Source organism: Neophocaena asiaeorientalis, unplaced genomic scaffold, assembly GCF_003031525.2.
Source record: "Neophocaena asiaeorientalis asiaeorientalis breed wild unplaced genomic scaffold, Neophocaena_asiaeorientalis_V1.1 scaffold131, whole genome shotgun sequence".
NCBI lineage: Eukaryota > Metazoa > Chordata > Mammalia > Artiodactyla > Phocoenidae > Neophocaena > Neophocaena asiaeorientalis.
The window spans coordinates 755,248-776,649 of NW_020173201.1; the positions used below are offsets into that span (position 1 = coordinate 755,248).

The 21,402-nt window shown below is 37.0% G+C and overlaps 1 protein-coding gene across 8 annotated transcripts in view; it reads right to left on the reverse strand.

The window, feature by feature from the left end:
• Positions 1-21,402, reverse strand: part of LOC112399582 (lipase member K-like) — a 46,745-nt gene that overhangs the window by 10,550 nt on the left and 14,793 nt on the right. For 3 of the 8 annotated variants that reach the window (XM_024744820.1, XM_024744821.1, XM_024744827.1), the window contains 5 exons: positions 20,385-20,761; positions 6,237-6,352; positions 4,129-4,243; positions 1,959-2,157; positions 645-754 (listed from right to left, as the gene is read on the reverse strand). In XM_024744820.1, coding sequence (XP_024600588.1) covers positions 645-754; positions 1,959-2,157; positions 4,129-4,243; positions 6,237-6,341 — 529 coding nt within the window. In that variant the 5' untranslated portion in view covers positions 6,342-6,352; positions 20,385-20,761. The remainder of the gene's footprint in view (positions 1-644; positions 755-1,958; positions 2,158-4,128; positions 4,244-6,236; positions 6,353-20,384; positions 20,762-21,402) is intronic. The other 5 variants (XM_024744828.1, XM_024744829.1, XM_024744824.1 and 2 more) reach the window with 4 other exon arrangements.

The following is a 21,402-nucleotide window of genomic DNA, read 5'->3' on the forward strand; positions in this document are numbered from 1 at the left end:
CATGTTTTCTAATTGGCTTTATCACCATTAGAAAGGATTCCTAAGTTCAGCCATTTGTAAAATATGGATGACAATGCTCTCAAATAACTGGTGTAAATGCTGTCGGTATTGTCAAGGTCTCTAGCTGAACAGAGAACAGTGAAGAGAATGGAGTGCCTTATGGCACTGCCAACGTAGCCCACCCACACACATCTAGCCTATCCCAGCACCCACTGGGAACTGACTAAAAGTCGCACTGGTTGTGACATATAATCACTGAGATTTGTAATTCTCTGCTTTTTTTTTAGTGTCCCTCACTAGACTGTGAGCTCTTTAAGGGAAAGATACATACCATATTTATTTATCTTTGGTTCCCCAGTATCTAACCTGGTGTCTGTCAAGTGTTGTTGGGTACACAAATGAATAAATAAATAATTGTTTCTCTTTCAGGCTTATCCATCAATCTCCAGATTTAGTCCTGGGGGGAAAATCCCTAAGTCATCCACACTTTATTTATTTACTCTTTAGAAGCCAGCCAGACAAGATTGTTTCCCAGCTCAGAGTCCCCAAGCTAGAGACTGCACAGAGGGAAGAAATCCTGACCCCTTTCGTGAATATGAAGAAAATCCCCTGACACTCTCAGATCACACCTGCCCCAAACACACCAGTGGTGGTGCCTTGGGAGTGGCCCACATAGTAGAGTCGCTCCTGTCCAGTTTTCTCTATGATAAAATTGATTGTGGCTGGAAGGTCATATTTAGCCATCTCATCCAAACTGCCAAAGAGAAAGAACAACAACATTGGAAAAAAAAACCATCTCATTTTTAGGCTTGCAATACTTAAACATATTCATTGCAGACCTAGATGTTTAGCTTTTGTTAAATGTAATACTGGAATCAATACGTGATATCATGCATCTGTGCAACTTTTGAGGATATCACCTTGATTGCAAGAATAACTTTGTTAAGAAACTGAAATCAGAAAAATCTGACTTGCAAAAGCCTCCAGAGGATTTTCACTTAATTCTATAGCAGATTTACCAAACTCCCTTGAAAAGAAAAATTACCTGGAATGCTTATTTTAAAAACAGAATAAAACAAAGAGACTTGCAGACTTCGGCCCAGACAGACTGAATCAAAATGTCCAGGGAATAGGCCTGGTCATCTGCATATTTATCAAGCACTTCAGGTGCTTCTTTCCTGTATGGAGTTGGGAAAACACTCATCTAGGGAATCATGATGTTATTTGCAATTGTGCCATGACACAACTGCCCTGGAATGTGGAATTAGGGAATGCAAATTGGCTTCCAGGAATGAGGCCAAGGAACAAACAGCTTTAGTGACCTTCAAGGAATGGTTCTTAGCTCCACTACAGGTGCCGGGTTTGCCTCTGTGACTCAGCTGGCCTAACTTCTAAGGAAGATAGCGTCCACAGGGGCTGCTGGCAACTCAGCTCCAGGGACAGATTTCAGCACCACCAGCCTATGGAGGGTAGAGTTCCTTTACTACTCAGTGAATTGGAGTGTCATCTATGCTAAAGGGCTTGGCTCATGTTGGCTTATCATGAATGTCTGTTTCCCAGGATTTTCAACCAGAGCCTTGTTTCTGGTCCCATTCCTCGATCAGTTTCATTTTTCCTCTTTAGTAAGGGTACCAAGTAAATTTCTGGGGTGCACACTGACAATATGATAATCCTGGAATTAACCTTTCTAAAGTCGACCTTTACATCTTGATTTTTTTTTCTTGCGTATGTACTTTACATACACACACGCCAAGTGGAGTATTTAAAACAACTCTCGATGCAATAATAAGGGCATTTCTTCAGAGCTTGTGAAGAAAACCTGCGTAGAAAAAGAAATGTCCATTTCCCTCTTGTAGATTCCATAGTGTGCATTTGGACGGAAAGGGAAAATTCTAAGAGCGGTCATCCATATAAATGAGCAACGTACACACTTTATTCATTGGTGGTATTCTCCTTACCTGAAGGCCCAGTATTCTGGTGATGTGGTTGACAATTTCACGTGTCTTCTGGACCAGATGTTTCCCCGGCTGTTCCCCATCCATACATCATAACCAGCATCTGCCAGAAGGAAAGCCAAGCTGTTGTTGGGCAGGTTGCAAATCCAGTTACTGGCAGATGCAATTAAGCCATGCTGTAGATACACAGCAGGCTTTGCAGCTGCAAAATACAAGTAACAGGAGTTTTTTATATGAACTTCCTTGGTGTTTACCAGAAAATTCTTTTTCCTGACTCCCTGCAATACAGAAGGAAAGTTAAGAGATGAAATTTGGCACCAGGCAAGCCGAGGTTCTAGGGTTTTGAACTACTTCTGAAGCTGGGCAAGTTATTTATCTTCTCTGTGTCTTGTTTTTCTCTTTGCAAGATTGGAATTATGTGCAGTTTATTGTATTTTTATACAGCTATTGGAGTCAGATTGCCCTGATTTAAAATCTCTTCTGCTACATGTTAACCTCTTTGTGCCTTAGTTAACTTATTTTGTAATGGGGAATAATAAAAATTGCTATCTTATAGTGTAGTTATAAGAATTAAATTAGAATTAAAATACACAAAATTCATAATAAAATACACAATAAATATCTGCTCTACAACTATTCACATTAACGACATTTTATTTCTCAAAAAGCATCTGGTGACAAAACTAAGCTTTTTCCAAGATAATAACAAAGACAATAAAAATGCCATTTATTGAATGTTTCCTGAATGCCCGGCATTATGCTAGTTAATTTGCATTGTCAGAAAGCAAAATGCAAGGTTTTAAGTGAAATTTACACAAGGTAAAATTGTTAATTTGACGTAAAAATCCTACTCACAAGTAGAATTGGAACAATTTGACTAAAGAAAGAGAAAAAAAGAAAGAAACTGGGAAGTGGTGCTGAAAACATAGAGAAGAGAAAGAGAAGTGACTAGGATATTTCTGTCTTTTATAAATGGTCTGTGATGCTGTGTTGGTACCCCAGGACTTTCCCTTAGGTCACCTTTGGAGCTAGACCAGTTTCCTGAGATTGAGTAGGCTAGATTGGCCTCTCAGAAAGCCTCAGCCGTCTGGAAGTGAGGATAAAGTTTATATCCATTAATCCATCTTTTGAGGAAAAAGAGAAAGAAGAGGTGTTACTAAATCTGCTAAATTACAGCCAAAGAGCTGTCATAACCCACAGCCCCTTTCTAATCTGAGCCCTTAGGCAGCTTCTCATTGCAGAGACAGCTTTCATCGCATGCCTTTTGGCAGCTACCTGGCAGAACTGATAAGATAAAAGTTTGTGGAAACAAAGTTCTTGTGAGTATTTCCAAAGGTAATGGAGTTATTTTAGGGGATGGTCAGTTCTATAAAGTGAACAGCACCGTTCCACCTCTCTCTCTTTTTTAAAATCTAGATTGTCTCTTTAAATATCTAACCCTTCTGATATTGGAAATTTTGGTTATACAATGCTCCAGAGAACAAAAGGAGCTAAGAAATGAGAGAAGAAAGCAAACAGTTCTTGCCAAGTGGATTCCTCTCTTCTCTATAGATATCAACCTATATTGTAGGGAGCTAGAAATGGCTCTAACTGCATTGAAGTATAGAACTAATAGGGTTAGATTTACTTTAAAAAATAAAATCCCAGTGACTTGCATAGAGAACTAATTACAAATGAAATAATCCCAGTTAGAGAGTTGTTGTAGTAGCTGGAGCACAAGATAATGGTGAAGTTGAAGCCTGGACTTGAGCAATATTGAAGCTGAGAGTTTTCAGATTAGAGAGAAGTTTGGAAGGCAAAATTGATAGGTCTTGCTTATTGGCTGTGTATAGGAATTGTGGGAGAGAAAAGTACCAAAATGACCCTAGAGTTTCGGTTTTTAAGCCTGGAAAGTGGTATCTCTAGAGTAAGACCAAGTTTTCTTTTGTTTCTGTGTTTGTTTGGAAAGAGGACAAAGTGATGGAGGAAAGGAAAGAGTAAATAGTGTATGTGAAAATGCTTTAAAAACTCCAAAGTGTTACGCAAATGAAATAGTAGAGGTGGTGGTGATGATTTGCCTCCACTTATGGAAGAGAATAGGCTCTATTTCAGAATAAAAGCTGCCCCGCTGCTATCATCGCACCCAGGAATCTCTCCTTAGGCACTATTGCTTTCATCATGAAATAAATCCCACCTGTTCTTGGACATGCTCTTCCATGAGGAATCCTGTAAATTCCGAGGATATAACCATCTTTTGTCACAATGTCATATTTTTCATAAGGATAACCCCAGTAGGAAATAATCTGGCTCTAAAAAGAGGAAACGGAAAGGTATACCTCATGATGTAATCTCTTGATTTTTACACCCACATTTCAATATAGTACTTTAAGTCACAACCTACTGTTCATCTCTGTATTGGAACAGAATGTAGCAGGAAAATCAGGATAACTTGAGGAGGGTTTTAAAAGGAGGATGCCTGCAAAGGCATGGATAAGGCAAGGTGGTGGGTTTCCATACATGCTGGTTTTCTTGGCCTGGTATTATTAATGCACTCTAGTTCACTCTCCAAATGTTTGATGGAAAATGGCATGTTCATCTTACGAAGGAAACCATACGGCATTGTGCAGAACCCTGTGGCTAGTAACAAGTGAGTTGTTACCAACCTTAGATCTGAAGGGAGATGGGAGAGAGTGGTTACAAGACCCTGAATGAGAAAGTCAAGTAAAGAGGGCCATATTGAGAGGGGCTGTGACCTTTAGCAGAGGGAGGCAACTTGCCCAAGATGACCTATGGATGGAACCAGGGCAGTAAACCATCTGGTCTCGCTCCTCTCCCACCTTCTGATCTCCTGCTCAATATGTCCATTGGCTGAACTGAACTGAAAACCAAAGGTCAAAGGAATTTAACTGACCTAGTTCTTACAGGGCAGAAAGAAAGGTGTAAAGACTAGAGAGTGGATCTAAAGGGGTAAAAACAGAAGATACCTCATCCACAGATATATAAGGAAGAGGGGAACTACCGTTTATTGGTCATCTTCCACATAGAAGATGGTTAATACCCCTTGTTTTATTAATCCATATAACAGGTCTTTGAGATAGAATTATATCCATTTTATAGTTGAGAAAACTGAATTTCAGGGAGAATAATAATCTATCCAAGACTGAACACTAGGAAGAGATAAAGGCAAAATTTAAGTCAAAGTTAGTTTAGCACCAAAGCATATGCTTTTATGACAGGATTATGCATGTTCCCAGGCCGGGCGCTCACAAGAGGTGTGCACATATTGTGCAGCTATATAGAGCACTGGTTATGAGAGCCCAGACTATAGAGACAAGCTGTATGGCATTGAATTCCAGCTCTTCCTCTTATTAGCGATGCAGCTTTGGGCAAGTTACTTAACTCCTTTGTGCTTCATTTACTTGAACTGCAAAATAAAGATAATAATAGTATCTCTTCACAGATATGTTGTGACAATTATACACACAGTAAGTGCTCTATAAATGTTTATTCTTCTTCTTATCATTAGGGAATAGCCAAAAAGCAGCCAGACCAGGGAGGAAGAAAGTGTCTGGGAATGTGGAAGGAGGAGGAAAATATTTTCATGGAATGTGAACTCAGTAGTGTGGCAGAAGCTTAGGAGTACCTGCTGGATACTTAGGAGAGAGAAAAACGAGAAGAGACACTAATTAAAAAACATCGACAGTTCCATTCTTAAAGTTCTAATACAAACTTGGGTATGGGTGAGGACTTCAGGGTGCACAATGTACACAAGAAATTGTACATTTCCATTGGAATGAAGCATTTAGCAAACATTTGTCATTTGTCTTGGTTTTGTTTTTTGCCTAGATCTGTTCCGTTTCACTTTATTCCAGTCCACTTCTGGTATGAATTCCTGCATGTTAAGACACTTTTGTTTATAAGCAACCCAAACCGAATCTGGCTTACTAAACTGAAAATGTACATGGATATAGTTCACAAACTAAAGGAACTGCTCTAGAAAGAGCCTCCGGAAGAGCTCAAGTATACTCCATAGAGATCATCAGTAGGAATTCATGAACCTTCTCTTCAGGAAACCACCATGAGATGGTAGCTCAAACTACCAGCAAAGGGAGTATTACTGCCCCAATTTGGGTCAGGTCTTTCAATTCTTTGGTTAGGTAGCTATGCCAAGGGACAAGGGAGGAAACACAGACTTAATCAGTTTAGAATTTTTAAAAACTAGACAGGCATACCAATTGCATCTAAAATGACAATAGCTTAATAATTCCTTCTCTTAGTTTTTTTCCTTAATGAGTGACTTACAATATTCATATTAGCTTCTGGATTTGTCGAGCTTCCTTCATTTTGACTACCATATATAGGTCCAAGAAGAAGCATCCAGCATGTTGCTGTTAAAAGCTGCTGCATTTGGAATCTGCCTGGGAAAGGAAATATTAATATATTTGTCATCAAAGAGAATTCTACAAGTGAAACTCAGTGTAATCTTTCTATAACACTACTGAGAGAGGGAGTAGAAAGATGTTTTTAGGTTGTGTCTTAACAAGTAATATACTTAATTATTCAAGACTCATCCCATGAAAAATCTGAAATGGTGACTTTTTAGTAAGAAAAAAACAAAAGAAAAAAACGAGGAAAGGGGCTTCCCTGGTGGCGCAGTGGTTGAGAGTCCGCCTGCCGATGCAGGGGACGCGGGTTCGTGCCCCGGTCCGGGAAGATCCCACATGCCGCGGAGCGGCTGGGCCCGTGAGCCATGGCCGCGGAGCCTGCGCGTCCGGAGCCTGTGCTCCGCAACGGGAGAGGCCACAACAGTGAGAGGCCCGTGTACTGCAAAAAAAAAAAAAAAAAAAAAAAAAACGAGGAAAGAAGAAACCAACATCAATTAAATCTCCAATAGATAATCAAACAAAAGGAGATTTATAATTCACAGAAAAATGTAATGGCAAATGTATTAATCAAAGCACATTTAATATCTCTAGTTATCAGATAAATTAGTACTCTTCTGATGGTGGGAGTGAGCATTGGCACAACCTTAATGGAAAGATATTTATTAACATGCATTGTGAATTTTAAAATATTTATACCCCTCACTCAGTATAATTCTATTTCCAAAAGTCTATCCAAAAGAAAAATATATATATACAAGCATCATTTATAAAATTATCCCTTATTGTCTATGTTAACATAGTGAAATTTGCCAAAATAAGACACTGATAAAATAAATTATGGGGAAAGAAGAAAGGAATTATTCAGCCACCAAGTATTATGTTTTTGTGTGATATGTGAATTCCTATTATATAATATTAAGGGCAAAACAATGTAACTTGTACATACATTTTGATAACAAAATATAACGAGAAAAAAAGGACTAAGCATCAAATTTTAATTATGGTTATATCTAGGTGGTAACTATTTGGGTGATTATGTTCTCATTTTTAAAGGATTCTCTATACTTTCTAAATTTTCTATATCCAGTATTATTTTATCATAAGAAGGAAGTTATTTTTCAAATAGAAAATTGTGAAAATTATGGGGGAAAAAGATGACATGTATTCCTCATTTGGCTTTTTTTTTTTTTTTTTTCCTCATCTGGCTTTGAAACTACTTCCGTTTAAAAGCAAACAACAACTGCAAAAGTAACAGAGGGGGACATTTTGCAGGAGACTTCCCATTAACTACTATATAAAATGAAGATCTTCAAATTATGTTAGAAAACACACTATCTGCTAATCTGTTTTATTTTCCTCTAGAAAGAGATAAAGACAAAATTTAAGCCAAAGTAAGTTTAGCTCCAAAGCGAATGCCCTTATGACAGGATCATGCGTTTGCTTAGGCCAGGCAAATAAGAATTGTGTATACACATAGTCTTCTCTTGGTATCGGGTGAGATCAGTTCCAGAACTCCCCCACTTACCTCCCCCATGGAAACCAAAATCCACAGATGCTCAAGTCCCTTATGTAATTGTCATAGTATTTGCATATAACCTATACACAACCTTCTGATATTTTAAATTATCTCTTTATTACTTATAATATGTAAGTATTATAATGCAATGTAAATGCTATATAAATGTTTGTAAATACAGTATAAATGCGATGTAAATAGTTGTAACACATGGAAAATTCAAGGTTTGCTTTTTGGAACTTTCTGGAATTATTTTTCTGAATATTTTCTATGTGGAGCTCACAGATACGAAGCGCTGAATGTCTACTATGGGGTTCTGTAAAGCAGAACAGTCACTTCTCTCTCTTCTCTGTGCTTTCAACACCACTTCCCCTACTTCCTTTTTTTCTTTTCTCTTTCTTTGTCAAATTGCTCCAATTCTACATTTCAAATAGATTTTTATATCAAATTAACATATAAGAGAGATGGCAAATCTCACCCTGTAGGAAATGGAAGGATTTTTCAGACTATGCCTTCACTTTTCTGTTACAGAAAATTCCATGAGCTCCTCTCTTGGATTTATCCAAGTCATAATCTCTGTTGACTATATGTATTAATATAATTAATCTATACCATAATTAATATGATTAACTATATATGAATTAGGTAGTACATATGTAATTTTATATTAATGTAATATATTTATATATAACTAATATTGATTAATATAGCCAAATTCTGGTGAAACTCTATTATAATATGGTAGTGATAATAATACCACCACAATAATTATTGTTACTATTACAACTTGTTTTGAGCACCTATTATGTGCCAAGTAAAGTATCAGACATGATTGTGGTTATCTCATTTTATTCTCAAAATAATCCCAAGGGATAAGAAATATTATTCCAATTTTATTTCAAATGAAACCTGGTCTTGAGTTCAAGTCATTTGCCTGAGGTCAAAGAGGTAGTGATGGAGCCAGGATCTGAACTCAGGTTGTCTGACTCTAAAGGAAATGCTCTGAATCATTATGATCTTAACCACTCAGTCCATTCAGAATAGACATACTAGGGTTCTCTGCTAAGCACCTGATTAGGGTTACCTGTGGCCTATACACCACAGCGATCATAATCACCATTAAAAACAATATAGACTTTTAGAACCCACCCCAGCCAAACCGGATGCGCATCTATGGGGGTGTGGCCAGGGATCTGCATTTTAAACCCTCATTTCAAGGGATTCATGTGCATTCCCAACCTGTGAAAGACAGACTGACTGGATTCCTTGAGAGGAGAAAATGTTTCATTCTCACTTTTGTCTCTCTGAGACCCAGCATGAAAGTTTTGAGAAATGAAATATTGCCTGTCATATCAGTAAACAAAGGATGTCACAGTCATCAGCGACTGCAGCCCTTCAATGGCGAGCAGGTGAGTCCTGAGGGAACTCAGGAAGGAAACAAAGAATACCTGCCATCTAGCAGGCATCAGACTGCAGCCATTCCAAAAGTGAGCCCTGTGGAAATTCAGCATGTGAAAACACAGGATACTGGCCCCAGATAGCTGAGGTGCATATCAAAGGAATGATTTCAGTGAGTCCAGACTCTTGCATCTTCCCATAAATAGAAACGTTCTAAATTCCTTAACTTGAGAGGTCTAGTTTTCTTTCATTAACAGTTTCTTTTGCTTCTACTACCTGCTCTTTGTTGCAAAACTCCTATATATCCTAGCTCCCCCCTCGCCTCCTAGGAGCAGTTTTCTCAGGGTTACTTGAGAAGCTGCCTCCTGGGCTTGAAGTCCTCAGTAGGCCCACTCAATAAAACATAACTCTCAACTTTTAGGTTGTGTATATATCTTTTAGTCGACACTTCCTATAAATGTTTGCCAAATAGACAGATGGATGAAAGAGAATGAGTACATCATTTAATCTTAAAGACTATCCCAAATTGACTCACTATTTTGTATCATATCTTTCTTGCCTGCTTTCATTTTACCCCACTGCATTGCTACTCTCTTTTTGACAGTGAGAGCTGATTAATACCTTAGTTCAGGTCTGTATATTACAGGAAGGTAGTAGGGCAATTTTAAAAAATTAGCCTTTTCTCTCAAGACATTTACAGTTTAGATGCTCCAACATCTGTTGAGTGATTGATACTTGAGGCCTCTGGGTTACAATCATTGGCAAGTGACCCTGGGACCCCTGAGTTAGAGCAGATCTGACCCTCTTCTAAAAAGGGCAGGCTGGAGAGCTTGTGTGGCTTGTAACGATGCAGGGAGGAGGGCTGTGTGCTGCTTATAGGAAGAGCTGAAGTCTAGTCCCCAGAGATGGAACAAGAATGTGTACTAGTCATGACACTTTGTATTTTGCAGCCATGACATAAAGCCCATTCAGCTACCTTTGTTTTGTTCTTCTGTGTAATGGATCTGGGTGTGGAAAGGTGACACACCCAGGCAAGAGGTGTCTCTGTGTTATATTTTCTAAAGAGTAGCATGTTCTAACCAAACAGGCTTTGTTCAGGCACTTCTCACCAGGGCTGTGCTTACCTGCGCTTTCTAGGCGTGTGTTTGTAATAGGGAAGAACAAATCTGACTCCATGTTGGATCTGTTTCTTTTACTTTAATCTTTGCTTTCTGTTGCTTTTGTTGCAAGTTACTGTAATCACTGAAAGGATGTTGTCTATAGCTATAAGCATGCATGATGACCTGTCTCAGGGAACCCTGCCCCCTCTGCCTGAATGTTAAACTAAACTACCTTTGTTCACCTCACAGGGAAACATCCTGACCCTGCCCACCTGTGAATGGCTGCAGGAAAGAAGAAATTAACACATCCCCTCCCTGAGTCTGGTGAAACCAGGAGATATTATGCAAGACTTATGGCCTTTTTACTTTACCTGCTCACCTCCCCCATCTCTGTTCTATAAAAGAAGCTAGCATCCAGACCCTGGTAAGATGGTTCTCTAGGACTCTAGTCCACCATCTTCTCAGATGCCTGGCTTTCTGAATAAAGTCGCTGTTCCTTGCCTCAACACCTTGGCTCCTGATTTATTGGCCTGTCGTGTGGCGAGCAGTGAGCTTGGACTCTGTAACATGTTTACCTGCTCTGCCTGATCTGAGCCTCACAATATTTATTATCATTGTTGGGTAAATCCACCTGATTCAGGCACTTCTGCTTAATGATACTCCAACGATCCTCTAATCTCTTTGACCTGTTTCTAGGATAGCTTCCTGATGAATGCATCCTACATTGACCTCCTGCTGATTCACACTAATGTATATATGGATGTTTGACTAAGAAGAGAGAAGACGTCATAAATTCCAGGGGACTTTTAGTCCTTAAAGAGGAGACCTTTATCTTCAAGAACCCAGACTAAATCAATATAGATTTATTTATTATAGGTTTATATATATATATATGTAATCTACACAGACTATATTACTTTATTACTCTAAAGCATTTCACATTGCTTTCCTATAAAACATGACTCTCATAAGATGTTATTTGTAAAAAGAACTCATGGAAAACATACATTACAATATTTAGACATAAATATATGTTTTTTAGACTATATATATGTATATATACAAGCTATATACATGACTTGCTTGGAGAGTCTTAAATTACAATATCATAATTAAGACTCAATATGGTCCTGCAATCAAGACTCTGTTTAACTTATTTAATTTACTTTTCCATAGTTTTATTTGCTCTTAGAATTTTATCATTTGAATAACACCAATTAAACATAACTTGACCCATATTTTCCAAAGAATACACTTGGGAAATTCTAGTTTGATATTTATTTCTTTTTCTATTCATTATACACTGTGATGAAAGTGAATTAAAAGGACTTTCCTGGTGGCGTGGTGCTTAAGAAACCTCCTGCCAATGCAGTGGACATGGGTTCGAGCCCTGGTCCGGAAGATCCCACATGTCATGGAGCAACTAAGCCTGTGTGCCACAACTACTAAGCCTGCACTCTAGAGCTCACAAGCCACAACTACTGAACCCACGTGCCACAATTACTGAAGCCCATGCACCTAGAGCCTGTGCTCTGCAACAAGAGAAGCCACTGCAATGAGAAGCCAGCACACCACAAGGAAGAGTAGCCCCCACTCGCCGCAACTAGAGAAAGCCTGCACGCAGCAACAAAGACCCAACACAGCCAAAAATAAATAAATAAATTTATTTTAAAAATATTTAAGGAAGAAATTGTTACAATTAAGAAAAAAAAACACCAAAATACTAAGAACAGTGTTGTTATATTTACAGAGTTTTTAAGAACATCCTTATCTTATGTCCCAGAGGTTCTGCTCAATAAGTTTATACTAAGAGGATAAATTCTCAGTTTGAATGTGGAGGAGAACCCTTTGTATAAAATTACTTTAATGCTTGTTATTTATCATAAAAAATTAAAAACAGATTTTTAGTTATAAAGTGTTGCTTAAATAAACTATGTTAGTTAACTTTTGTAGATAAAGCCATTAAAATGTATATGAAGACTATATAATAACATGAAAACAAACTTGTAATATTATGTTCAATGGGGAAAAAATTATTGTTTGGAGGAAGGGTTAGTCTTCATGCTAGGGTATGCAAAGACTTTCCACAAATATATACACACATAACTAGTTTTTTAAAAATCAAATTCTAGATCTTTTACTCTCATATATATTCTCTCCTAAAATTCATATGGCCCAAGATTTCTAACTTCAAGGAGGTTCTCGTTTTCTAACTCTACTTTACAAAGGTAAGGTGAAACTCTCTCCTCTTTTGAATCTTAACTATGGTGAATTGTCCCAGGTTGTAAAAAATTCTGAGGCCCCTCACAAAGGAACACTTCATAATATTGACATGGGTATTGGGAAAAGGAGAGTTTAATCAAGTATCAATCCTTTTTCAAAAGCAACTATCTCTGCAAATCTTGTAGTTTCTAATTCTTTGCTTTCAAAACACTGAAAAAAGATCTACTTGAGTTGTTAGGAGGTAAATCATTAAAAATTGTTTTTGTAGATGCATCACTGTGATTTGTGATACAGAGCTTCGAAAAGTTCAGAGCTGAATGGCATTAGGTAAACATGGTTTTTCAGCAATTTACATCTGTCAAATAAATGGAAAAGAACTGATTCTAAATTTTGTGTCATCTGTGAATAAATAATAATTGTCATTGTGTGTATGAATTAAAAGGAAATGTTTCATTCATGTCATTAAGAGATTCATTGCTACTAAAATTTGATTTTAATGCTTAATAATTATTCATTGAACTTTTAATATATTTATGATCCTTTGACCAACTGTATTCTAATAAAAATTACAAAGACAAATCATTAAAAACTTAAAAGAAAAATGCAACCTTATAAGAAGTGAAAACAATTTAAATTTTACTGTATATCCACTTTTTAGTTCCAGAGAAGAAAGATCAATTGATCAATAAAAGACTTTTTAAGCATATAAATGAATGACACTAGAATATATATTTATGGAAATATATAAAACACCTGTAAGAAAGAAGTGGAATGGAAATACGAATTCAATAAGAAAGCACAAGATATAAAATTTTATTCCATTAATTAAAATATTTTTTTCAATGGATAATCTTGGATATTAAAAAACTACTCTATTGAATATATTTTTTAAATTGTATAACAATTTCAATTTAAACTGGCAATATTTGTGAGGTACCTTAAAGTACATCCTTTGAAACTATTTAGAATTATGATAAAAATTTTTCATACATCAGCCTAAAAATATGTAAACATTTATAGAGTTTTGCAAAATTTGTTTGGGCCTATAGTAATAAAACCAAATTTTAAGCAACTACAATTTTATTTTTTGAATATCTCAAACAAATAAGCAAATCAAAAAAGTATGATCTTCAGAAACTGGAATAATTACTGCAAAATGATAATGGTTATATCCAAATAGTAGGAATAACAATTTTCCTTCTTCTACTAATTTACTTCTTGGTTACATATTTTCCTCAATGACTTTATTAGTTTGAATTATTCTCACAATAAAAATATACTCAAATATTTATTATAATGAATATTTATGATATAAAACATAATAATATACTTACACTAAATAAGAATACTTAGAAATAATTAGCTGTAAATTTAAATGCAGTGAACTCTGAATAAAGGCTCTAGAAGCTTATGGGGCAAAGTCCACAAGTTTTAGTATTTCCACCTTGTTATAACCATTTTGGCAGTTCCTCATAGTTTTTCTTAATAATGAGATTTTTGTCAGTGACACAAATAACTAGGTTTGCCAGAAGCCTGCTGTCTGTCATTTAAAATATCTTGGCCTCTGACACAATTTCTCTTTCTAGGTGACACTTTTAATCTAAAACTGATTAGGGTGTTTACAAAAATTTAGATTCTGTCTTGCCCTTACCTCAGCATCCTTCACAAAACTCTGATATTCTCATCTGTTACCAAAGTATAGTGACTCACAAGGTTACACAACTATTGGTAGCAAAGTTAATCAGAATCTAGATTTAAATTACTTCTCTGTTTTCTGAATTCCCCCACCCACAGAGTGAAAGAGTTAATGAATCAGGAAGATTAATGAGGCTATAAACAAGTGAAAGAAAGGAAATGATTGCACAATCAGATGTCCAGGCCTGAAAATTTCACATTTGAGGATTAAGTATTTTTGTGTCAAAGGAAGAAGGAATAGGCAGCTGTGATAGGATCTTCAAATAGCACTGAGAGGCTTTTTAGAGCCCAGAGCTATTGCTCTGTGCTCCAAGCCCAGAGGAATCAGAAGACAAAGGAGTACCAGGGTGAATGGGGAAGAACAGACACAAAAGAGAAAAGAAAAATAAATAGCAAATATCTAGAAGGCACTAATTTTCATGGCTCTTCTACAATACTAAGGAAGAAGCACTTGTTCTGCTTGGCAAAATAGCCTCTGAAAGATTGCTGCTTAAAAATTTTAATATAAAATAAATAGCAAAAGAGGAGCTGTGGAGGAAATAAAATTTCCCTCAATTTCTTTTTAGACATAAGATATGCCAATGAAGAAATATTAAAGCAAGCTGCTTTATAGTAAAATGACTCCTTTAATATCATGTTCCTATCCCCAAATTTAATTCCACACTATCATATTTCCTGCCTGAAGTGCTGTGTGCTAAAGTGACTATATATTTGATATATGTGATTATATATCTTTTTCAGACATGAGGAAAATCTGGTGACAACTTCTTTCTTAATTCTGGAAACAGAAAATAAAGAATAAGTATTTTTTAAAAAAAGGGCTTCTCTGGTGGTGCAGTGGTTGAGAGTCCGCCTTCCGATGCAGGGGACATGGGTTCGTGCCCCGGTCCGGGAAGATCCCACATGCCGCGGAGCGGCTGGGCCCGTGAGCCATGGCCACTGAGCCTGCGCGTCCGGAGCCTGTGCTCCGCAACGGGAGAGGCCACAACAGTGAGAGGCCAACGTACCGCAAAAAAATAAAATAAATAAAGAATAAGTGTATTGTAAAAGCAACCAAACAAAAAATAACAACCTTTTGACTTTGATATATAGAATTAAAGAACAATCATTTGATCTCTCAACGTCTTGGCGGGGGGATATTAGTCCATCAGGTTGGCTCGTCCTCATCTCCCTAGACTTGAATGCAGGTCTGCACTTATGAGGACGGGAAGAGCACATACTCTTAAATAACATCAACATTAATATGAACCACTTTTTCACACAACACTCAGCAAGGCTATTCACTATGAAGCAGGGGGAAGGAAACAGCAGGTACTTCACAGATCATAAGGGTCCATCAGCAGGCGTATCACTTAGTACAGTGATTCCTGCCAATTCCTGCCACATTTCCCTGCAGATGACCTTGCTCCTAAGAATATTCAGGCTCAAGGCCATTGGAATGAGACAATAAAGGGCTTTTTGAAAATACTAAACATTTTTAAAAACATTATTTAAATATTATTTCCCAAAGTCCTAGATGCAATCCCAAAGAAAGATCTCTTAAATTCTTAAAAGTATCTTTCACTAGTATTTCCAGGTATTGATATGTGATATCACCTCTCACTGAGATTCAAAAATAGCAACGTCTGCTTTGTTAACCGCTACAGCTTTCTGAAAGGGAAAACTCATCTTAACATGCCTGGAAAACTCTCCAGTGTATCTTCTCCATCTGGAGTGGTCACATTCTACTCTTTGCTATGTTTTGCTATCAAAACACGATGTTCCTCACAAACAATTAAAGTTCTGTACCTCCAAATATTTTCCATGTCTCACTGAAATAGCATGATCCAGACTCTGCAAATAGATCAATAGTCATTACCCAATCTCTGAAGTCTCTGGGCATCTGTCTTCAAGTCTTGGGAGCTTCAGATAGATTTCAGCTCCTTTCAGAGACAGCGGTCAATAGAGCATGGTCTGTTTGATACAGCCCAGAACATGTTGCAACCAGGAATTTCTCAACTGGAGGCAGATTAATCATGACTTGAAAACCAGAAATTTCTCAACTGGAGGCACATTAATCATGACTTGAAATGCAACACATGCTACCCAGACAACATTGTTAGGTGAGTTCTTAGCTAGTGATGAAAAAAGAGTTGTAACGGACCAAAGTCCCTGCTCCTGCCAAGCCAGTCCCTGAGTTGTGTGCTTCAAGGGCTAAATGGATTGAAAGCTTCTCAGCAGAATGTAGACTCTCCATTCAGAAAATAATTTTCACCCAACAATGGTCATATAAGCATCTCTATAAAGCGCCTAAACCCCCTGCATCATCCAACTGCAACACCTGTAATGCTATTCATTCCCAATTACTGTTTTAGCTTTCCTAAATTTTCTCTACCTTGTTCTATGAATTGCATATTAGAACTGGCAGGAAACACAGAACATGTTGTTTCCAATCCTTTCAACTAGAGCCTAGAAAAACAATGTCTCATTTAAGATCTCCACCTAGCTAAAAGCAAAAAACAACCAAACAAGCAAACACAAAACAAAACAAAACAAAACAAACAAACAAGAAGAGTTTTTCTCCTACTCTGTAACCAGTCTCTTTCCTACCATGTAAGCAGCCCCTGTGTCTGCACTGGGCAGAGGAGGTTTGGTGTTAGATAACCTGTAAAAAATTTTAGAATTGCATAGATTTCTATTTTCCACTTTCATACTTACAAGAGTGCAGATCTAATTTGCTTAAAATAAATCAACCAAACTGCTAAAATGATCCAAAATTAACATTTGACATGTGTAAAATCATCTGAAGAGGAGGAAGAGAATTCCGGAATTATTTCCTGAATTTTCATCATTGATTCAGGAATATCTATGTCAACTTAACTCATAGGAGATGGCTGCAAATAGTCTCAGAAGTTGCATTTTGGTCAGGCAGCCAGAACTTAGTGGGAAGAGGATGATTTAAAACACCTTCAAGTTTTTCTGGATTGTATCAATTTGTAATTAGATTGGAGTCGATTCGATTCAAAATTGTAGTTGGAATTGGTTTTGCTTCTGTTACTCTAATAGTTTCAGCACTTTAATTAAAATTGTTTAGAGATTTATTTGCTTTATTAGAAAAGTTTTGTACCCCTATGGTTTTAACAGTCAATTACACTTTCAAGCAATACCTTCTGCTAACATGTCATTTTGAGTCTCTAAAAGAAAAACAAAACCAAATGGATAGACAGTACATATGTTGGCAATACATAAGCAACTGGAATCCAGTCTATGCTAGAAAATCAGATTATTCTTGAGCAAAAGAAATGGGAAGGTAAGGTTTCCAAGTATGGCATAGTTGATGTTGAACATCTTACCAAAAATTTTCTGCAGTGCATCCTTTGGCAAAGGAAATCCAGATCATTGTCATTGGGAAATTTTTATAGTGAATGAGTTATTTATCCATGTAAGGGCCCTCTACTGTTTTGTTCACTCTTATCTCGTATAAATTGCCTTTAATCTTTGTCTCCGATCTCCACTCCTACATTTTCAACCTCCGTTTTATGCAAAAGAGTCATTGTAACATAGCATTGTATATGAGCTTTTCATATGGTATTTTGTAATAAATCTCATTCTGTCCCCTGCTTTTCTTACTCTGTACTATGCTTGTGAATGGGACGGGCTACAGTGCCCAGTTAAAACACCTGCATGCTTTGGCATATCATGAAGTGAAATCACTTAGGATTTTGCAAGACCCAAATATCTCTTCTTTAAATTTTATAGGGGCTTTTTTATAAACAACTTTCCTTTTTGATGATAGTCATTCTGGCAGGTGTGCAGTGATAGCTCACTGTAGTTTTGATTTTCACTTCTCTGATGATGAACTATGCCTGTTGGCCATCTGTATGTCTTGTTTGGAAGAATGTCTGTTTAGGTCTTCTGCCCATTTTTTTTTTTTTAAATCAGTTTTTTTTTTTTTTTTTTTGGTTAGTTGTTTACATATTCTGGATATGAACCAGTCATATCACTTGCAAATATTTTCTCCCATTCAAGCCTATGATGACTGTCTCTCCTTTGCCCACATCTATCCCACTTCTTCTTTCCTAGCTTAAAGTGCAGCCAGTCAGGAAATCTCTAGATCTTTAGCCTTCCAGGTGGAGTCAGACATCAGGCTGCTGTTTCCCAAAGTGCAGGGTATATACATTACCCTCTCCAAGTTGCCCTGTTGAAGTTCTTTCCTTGGTCCTGAACTGAGGGACAGGCACTTACATCTTTTAAAATGTGTTTTAAGGCTATTAAATTTTTTAAGAGTGTAGCATAGTATAAGAATCGACCACAGATTTACAAAGCAGAACAGATAGACTAAAAGCAATTATAAAATAGAAAAACATAATGTATAACACATTGTAAGATACATAATAAAAATAATATACATTCAGTGGAGAATAAAAGGTACATGTATGTTAAAGGCTAAAATGGCAAAACAAATTGGATAGGTCTTGGGATCTTAGAGGAAAATCATCACACTTAGAAAGAATCATTATAAAACATTCTCAAATTTTGAGATGATAGAAAACCTATCCAAAATTGACACTGAGGGGGAGAAAAAATACTTTTCCCTCTAACCTTGTAGGTTCTTGGCTGAGAGACCCCTGTAATAAAAGACAGATTAACAAGAGAAAAAACAAACAAGTTTCATAACATGTATACCTCCTGTATACAACATAGGAGAGACCCTGGAAAACTGAGTAACTCCAAAAAATGGCCCAAGCCACGACCTTAAATACCACCTCAAGCTAAGGACAAAACAAGATCTTGGAAGGGGGGAGGAATTATGAGAGGTGAACAGCAAAACACAGTAACAAGGGGTAGGTAGTTATGCACAGTTAGGTTGTTGTCTTCTCCATACCTAAGAGTGTCTAGAGATTTAGAGTCATTCTTCTCTTTCTAGTACTACAGAGAGGGAGACTGCCTTACCAATGGAGATTTCCCTTACAAATGTAAATGTCTCGTACAAAATGGTAATTTCTACTCAGTTTTTAGAGCCTTTCCTATGCGTACTGTTTCTTAAAAATAATCAGCCTAAAATAATCATTATGCCAAAGAGTCATATCTTGGGGTAACAAATTTTGCTCCCCTTTGACACCGTTAGTCAAAAATCAGAATCTGGATTTGGGCCCAGCTCTAAAGCATATGTTCTAATACTCTGCCTTGCAATAAAGAACAAAATATATGGATTAAACAGCGGGGAAAAAAATCTTCTCATGAGCCTATGTTTATGTCGTCTGTATAAACTAACCAAGACTTTAAGATCAGTAAGCATTTTAAGATATTTTAATATCTTGGTCAAAATACTTTTATTAAGAGCTCAAATGTTTGGCTGTGCTATTTGGCTCAATCACTTCAGACTGACAGCACAGTTATCCCCAAAAGTGCTCAGTAATCAGCCTAAATGCATTTCCCTAATTGTGGAATGCACTGAGTTCAACTTTAACATACAGGAAGAACTATACCTTGTATCATTTGCAACTTGGGCTCAGGAAATACTTTTGAATGAGGACATTTGCCTTAATAACTTGAGAACACATAAGAATGACTTTGTACTGGAAACTTGCAGCAATTGCAGAACAAGTGGCAGGTATTTTTAACCACCTTCCTATATCCCTGATGACCAGGGCTCCTCTGGAAAGATTTGTCTTTCTGATTCCACCATGCTGTTTATTCAATGAATATAATAAAGATTCCAGAAAGAGCTTTTAGTTGTTAATAAGAATAGTTGGCTCATAGGTGATGTAAATTAAATCAAATTCTGACATGGGTAAAGGAGTAACCAAACAAGTCCAGGAAGAAAACCTCCTCATTACATCCTAATTATTCCTGAAAGCATATCTCGATATTTTGATGAGAAGGTGGAAGTTCAGGGAACGACAACAACTTCTTAAATATTGTTACAAAAAAATTGAGTAAATTTGAAGATCTAATTGGGTTTATTCAATGATTTATGAATCAGCATCATTTCCCTAGAAAATAGAAGGGATCTCCAAAGAGCTACAGAATGGGAAATGCTTTTAAGGGCAGAAAGGGGATGGAACAAGAAAGTCTTAAAAATGAAAGAATTATTTCCCCAGGCAAGGCCACTTTCCTTTGGGGGAAGGCAGGGGTCGATCAGGTGGATTACCTCATTAATGCTGGCCATGTAATTCCAGATGGTCTGGTTAAATTTCACATTCCTGGGAAAGGTTGAAACTGCAATTAAGTCTTGGTTTGCTGACATGAGACTTGGCACAAGTGACTTCATTTTGAGCCTTTTTTTAAAACACTTCCCCACTTTTGATCAGATTCTCAAACTAATTGAGAGATGTGATCAACATTTAAGATACCAGTGCCACTTGCAGCTACTGCTCTGGAGTTCTCCCAGTTTTTGATGATCCTCAGTGTGGTATTCACAGGTCATGACTTTTTTTGTTGAATCTCTGTTGTAGTCCCAGGTCACAGTCTCAGGTTGACTCTTGTTTTAGTTGATCATTCTCTTCATTCCATTTTTGATGTTCCTGTCTTAACGAGACCATGTGCTTGAGCTTAGTGGCTGTAACATGCATTTAAAGCCTTTGAAAGAGTACATTACACCGGTAGAACTACCATGATTATTATAAACAGAATAATTCCTGATGTCTGGGGTGCACTTGGAGGCTATGGTTGCAAAGACCCAAACCAATCAAAATCAGATAAGTCAAAGAAAGAACCCACCGAGGGAGTAGTCTTTTTAAGCTAACTGGTTTGCTCAGTGATCTTATGTAACTGAATCTCAACATCCCCAGAAGTGTCAATCCAGGTACAGCAGGCGATATTGATCACAGCACAGACAACTCTTTGCTCAGCTAAAAGATAATTCAGGGCTAGGGTATTACAAGAACAACTTTGGCCAGTGAGTCTAAGGATTTTCGATGAGCAGCTATTGTTTTAACTATCACCAATACTTTCAAGAGTTAAGGAAGGTTTCCTGATTATAGCATATTTGCAGGCATACCTCAGAGATATTGTGGGTTCAGTTTCAGATCACTTGCAATAAAGTGAATATCACAATACACCAAGTCACATGATTTTATTTGCTTTCCCAGTGCATATAAAAGTTATGTTTACTCTATACTGTAGCCTATTAAGTGTGCAATAGCATTATGTCTAAAAAAAATGGACAT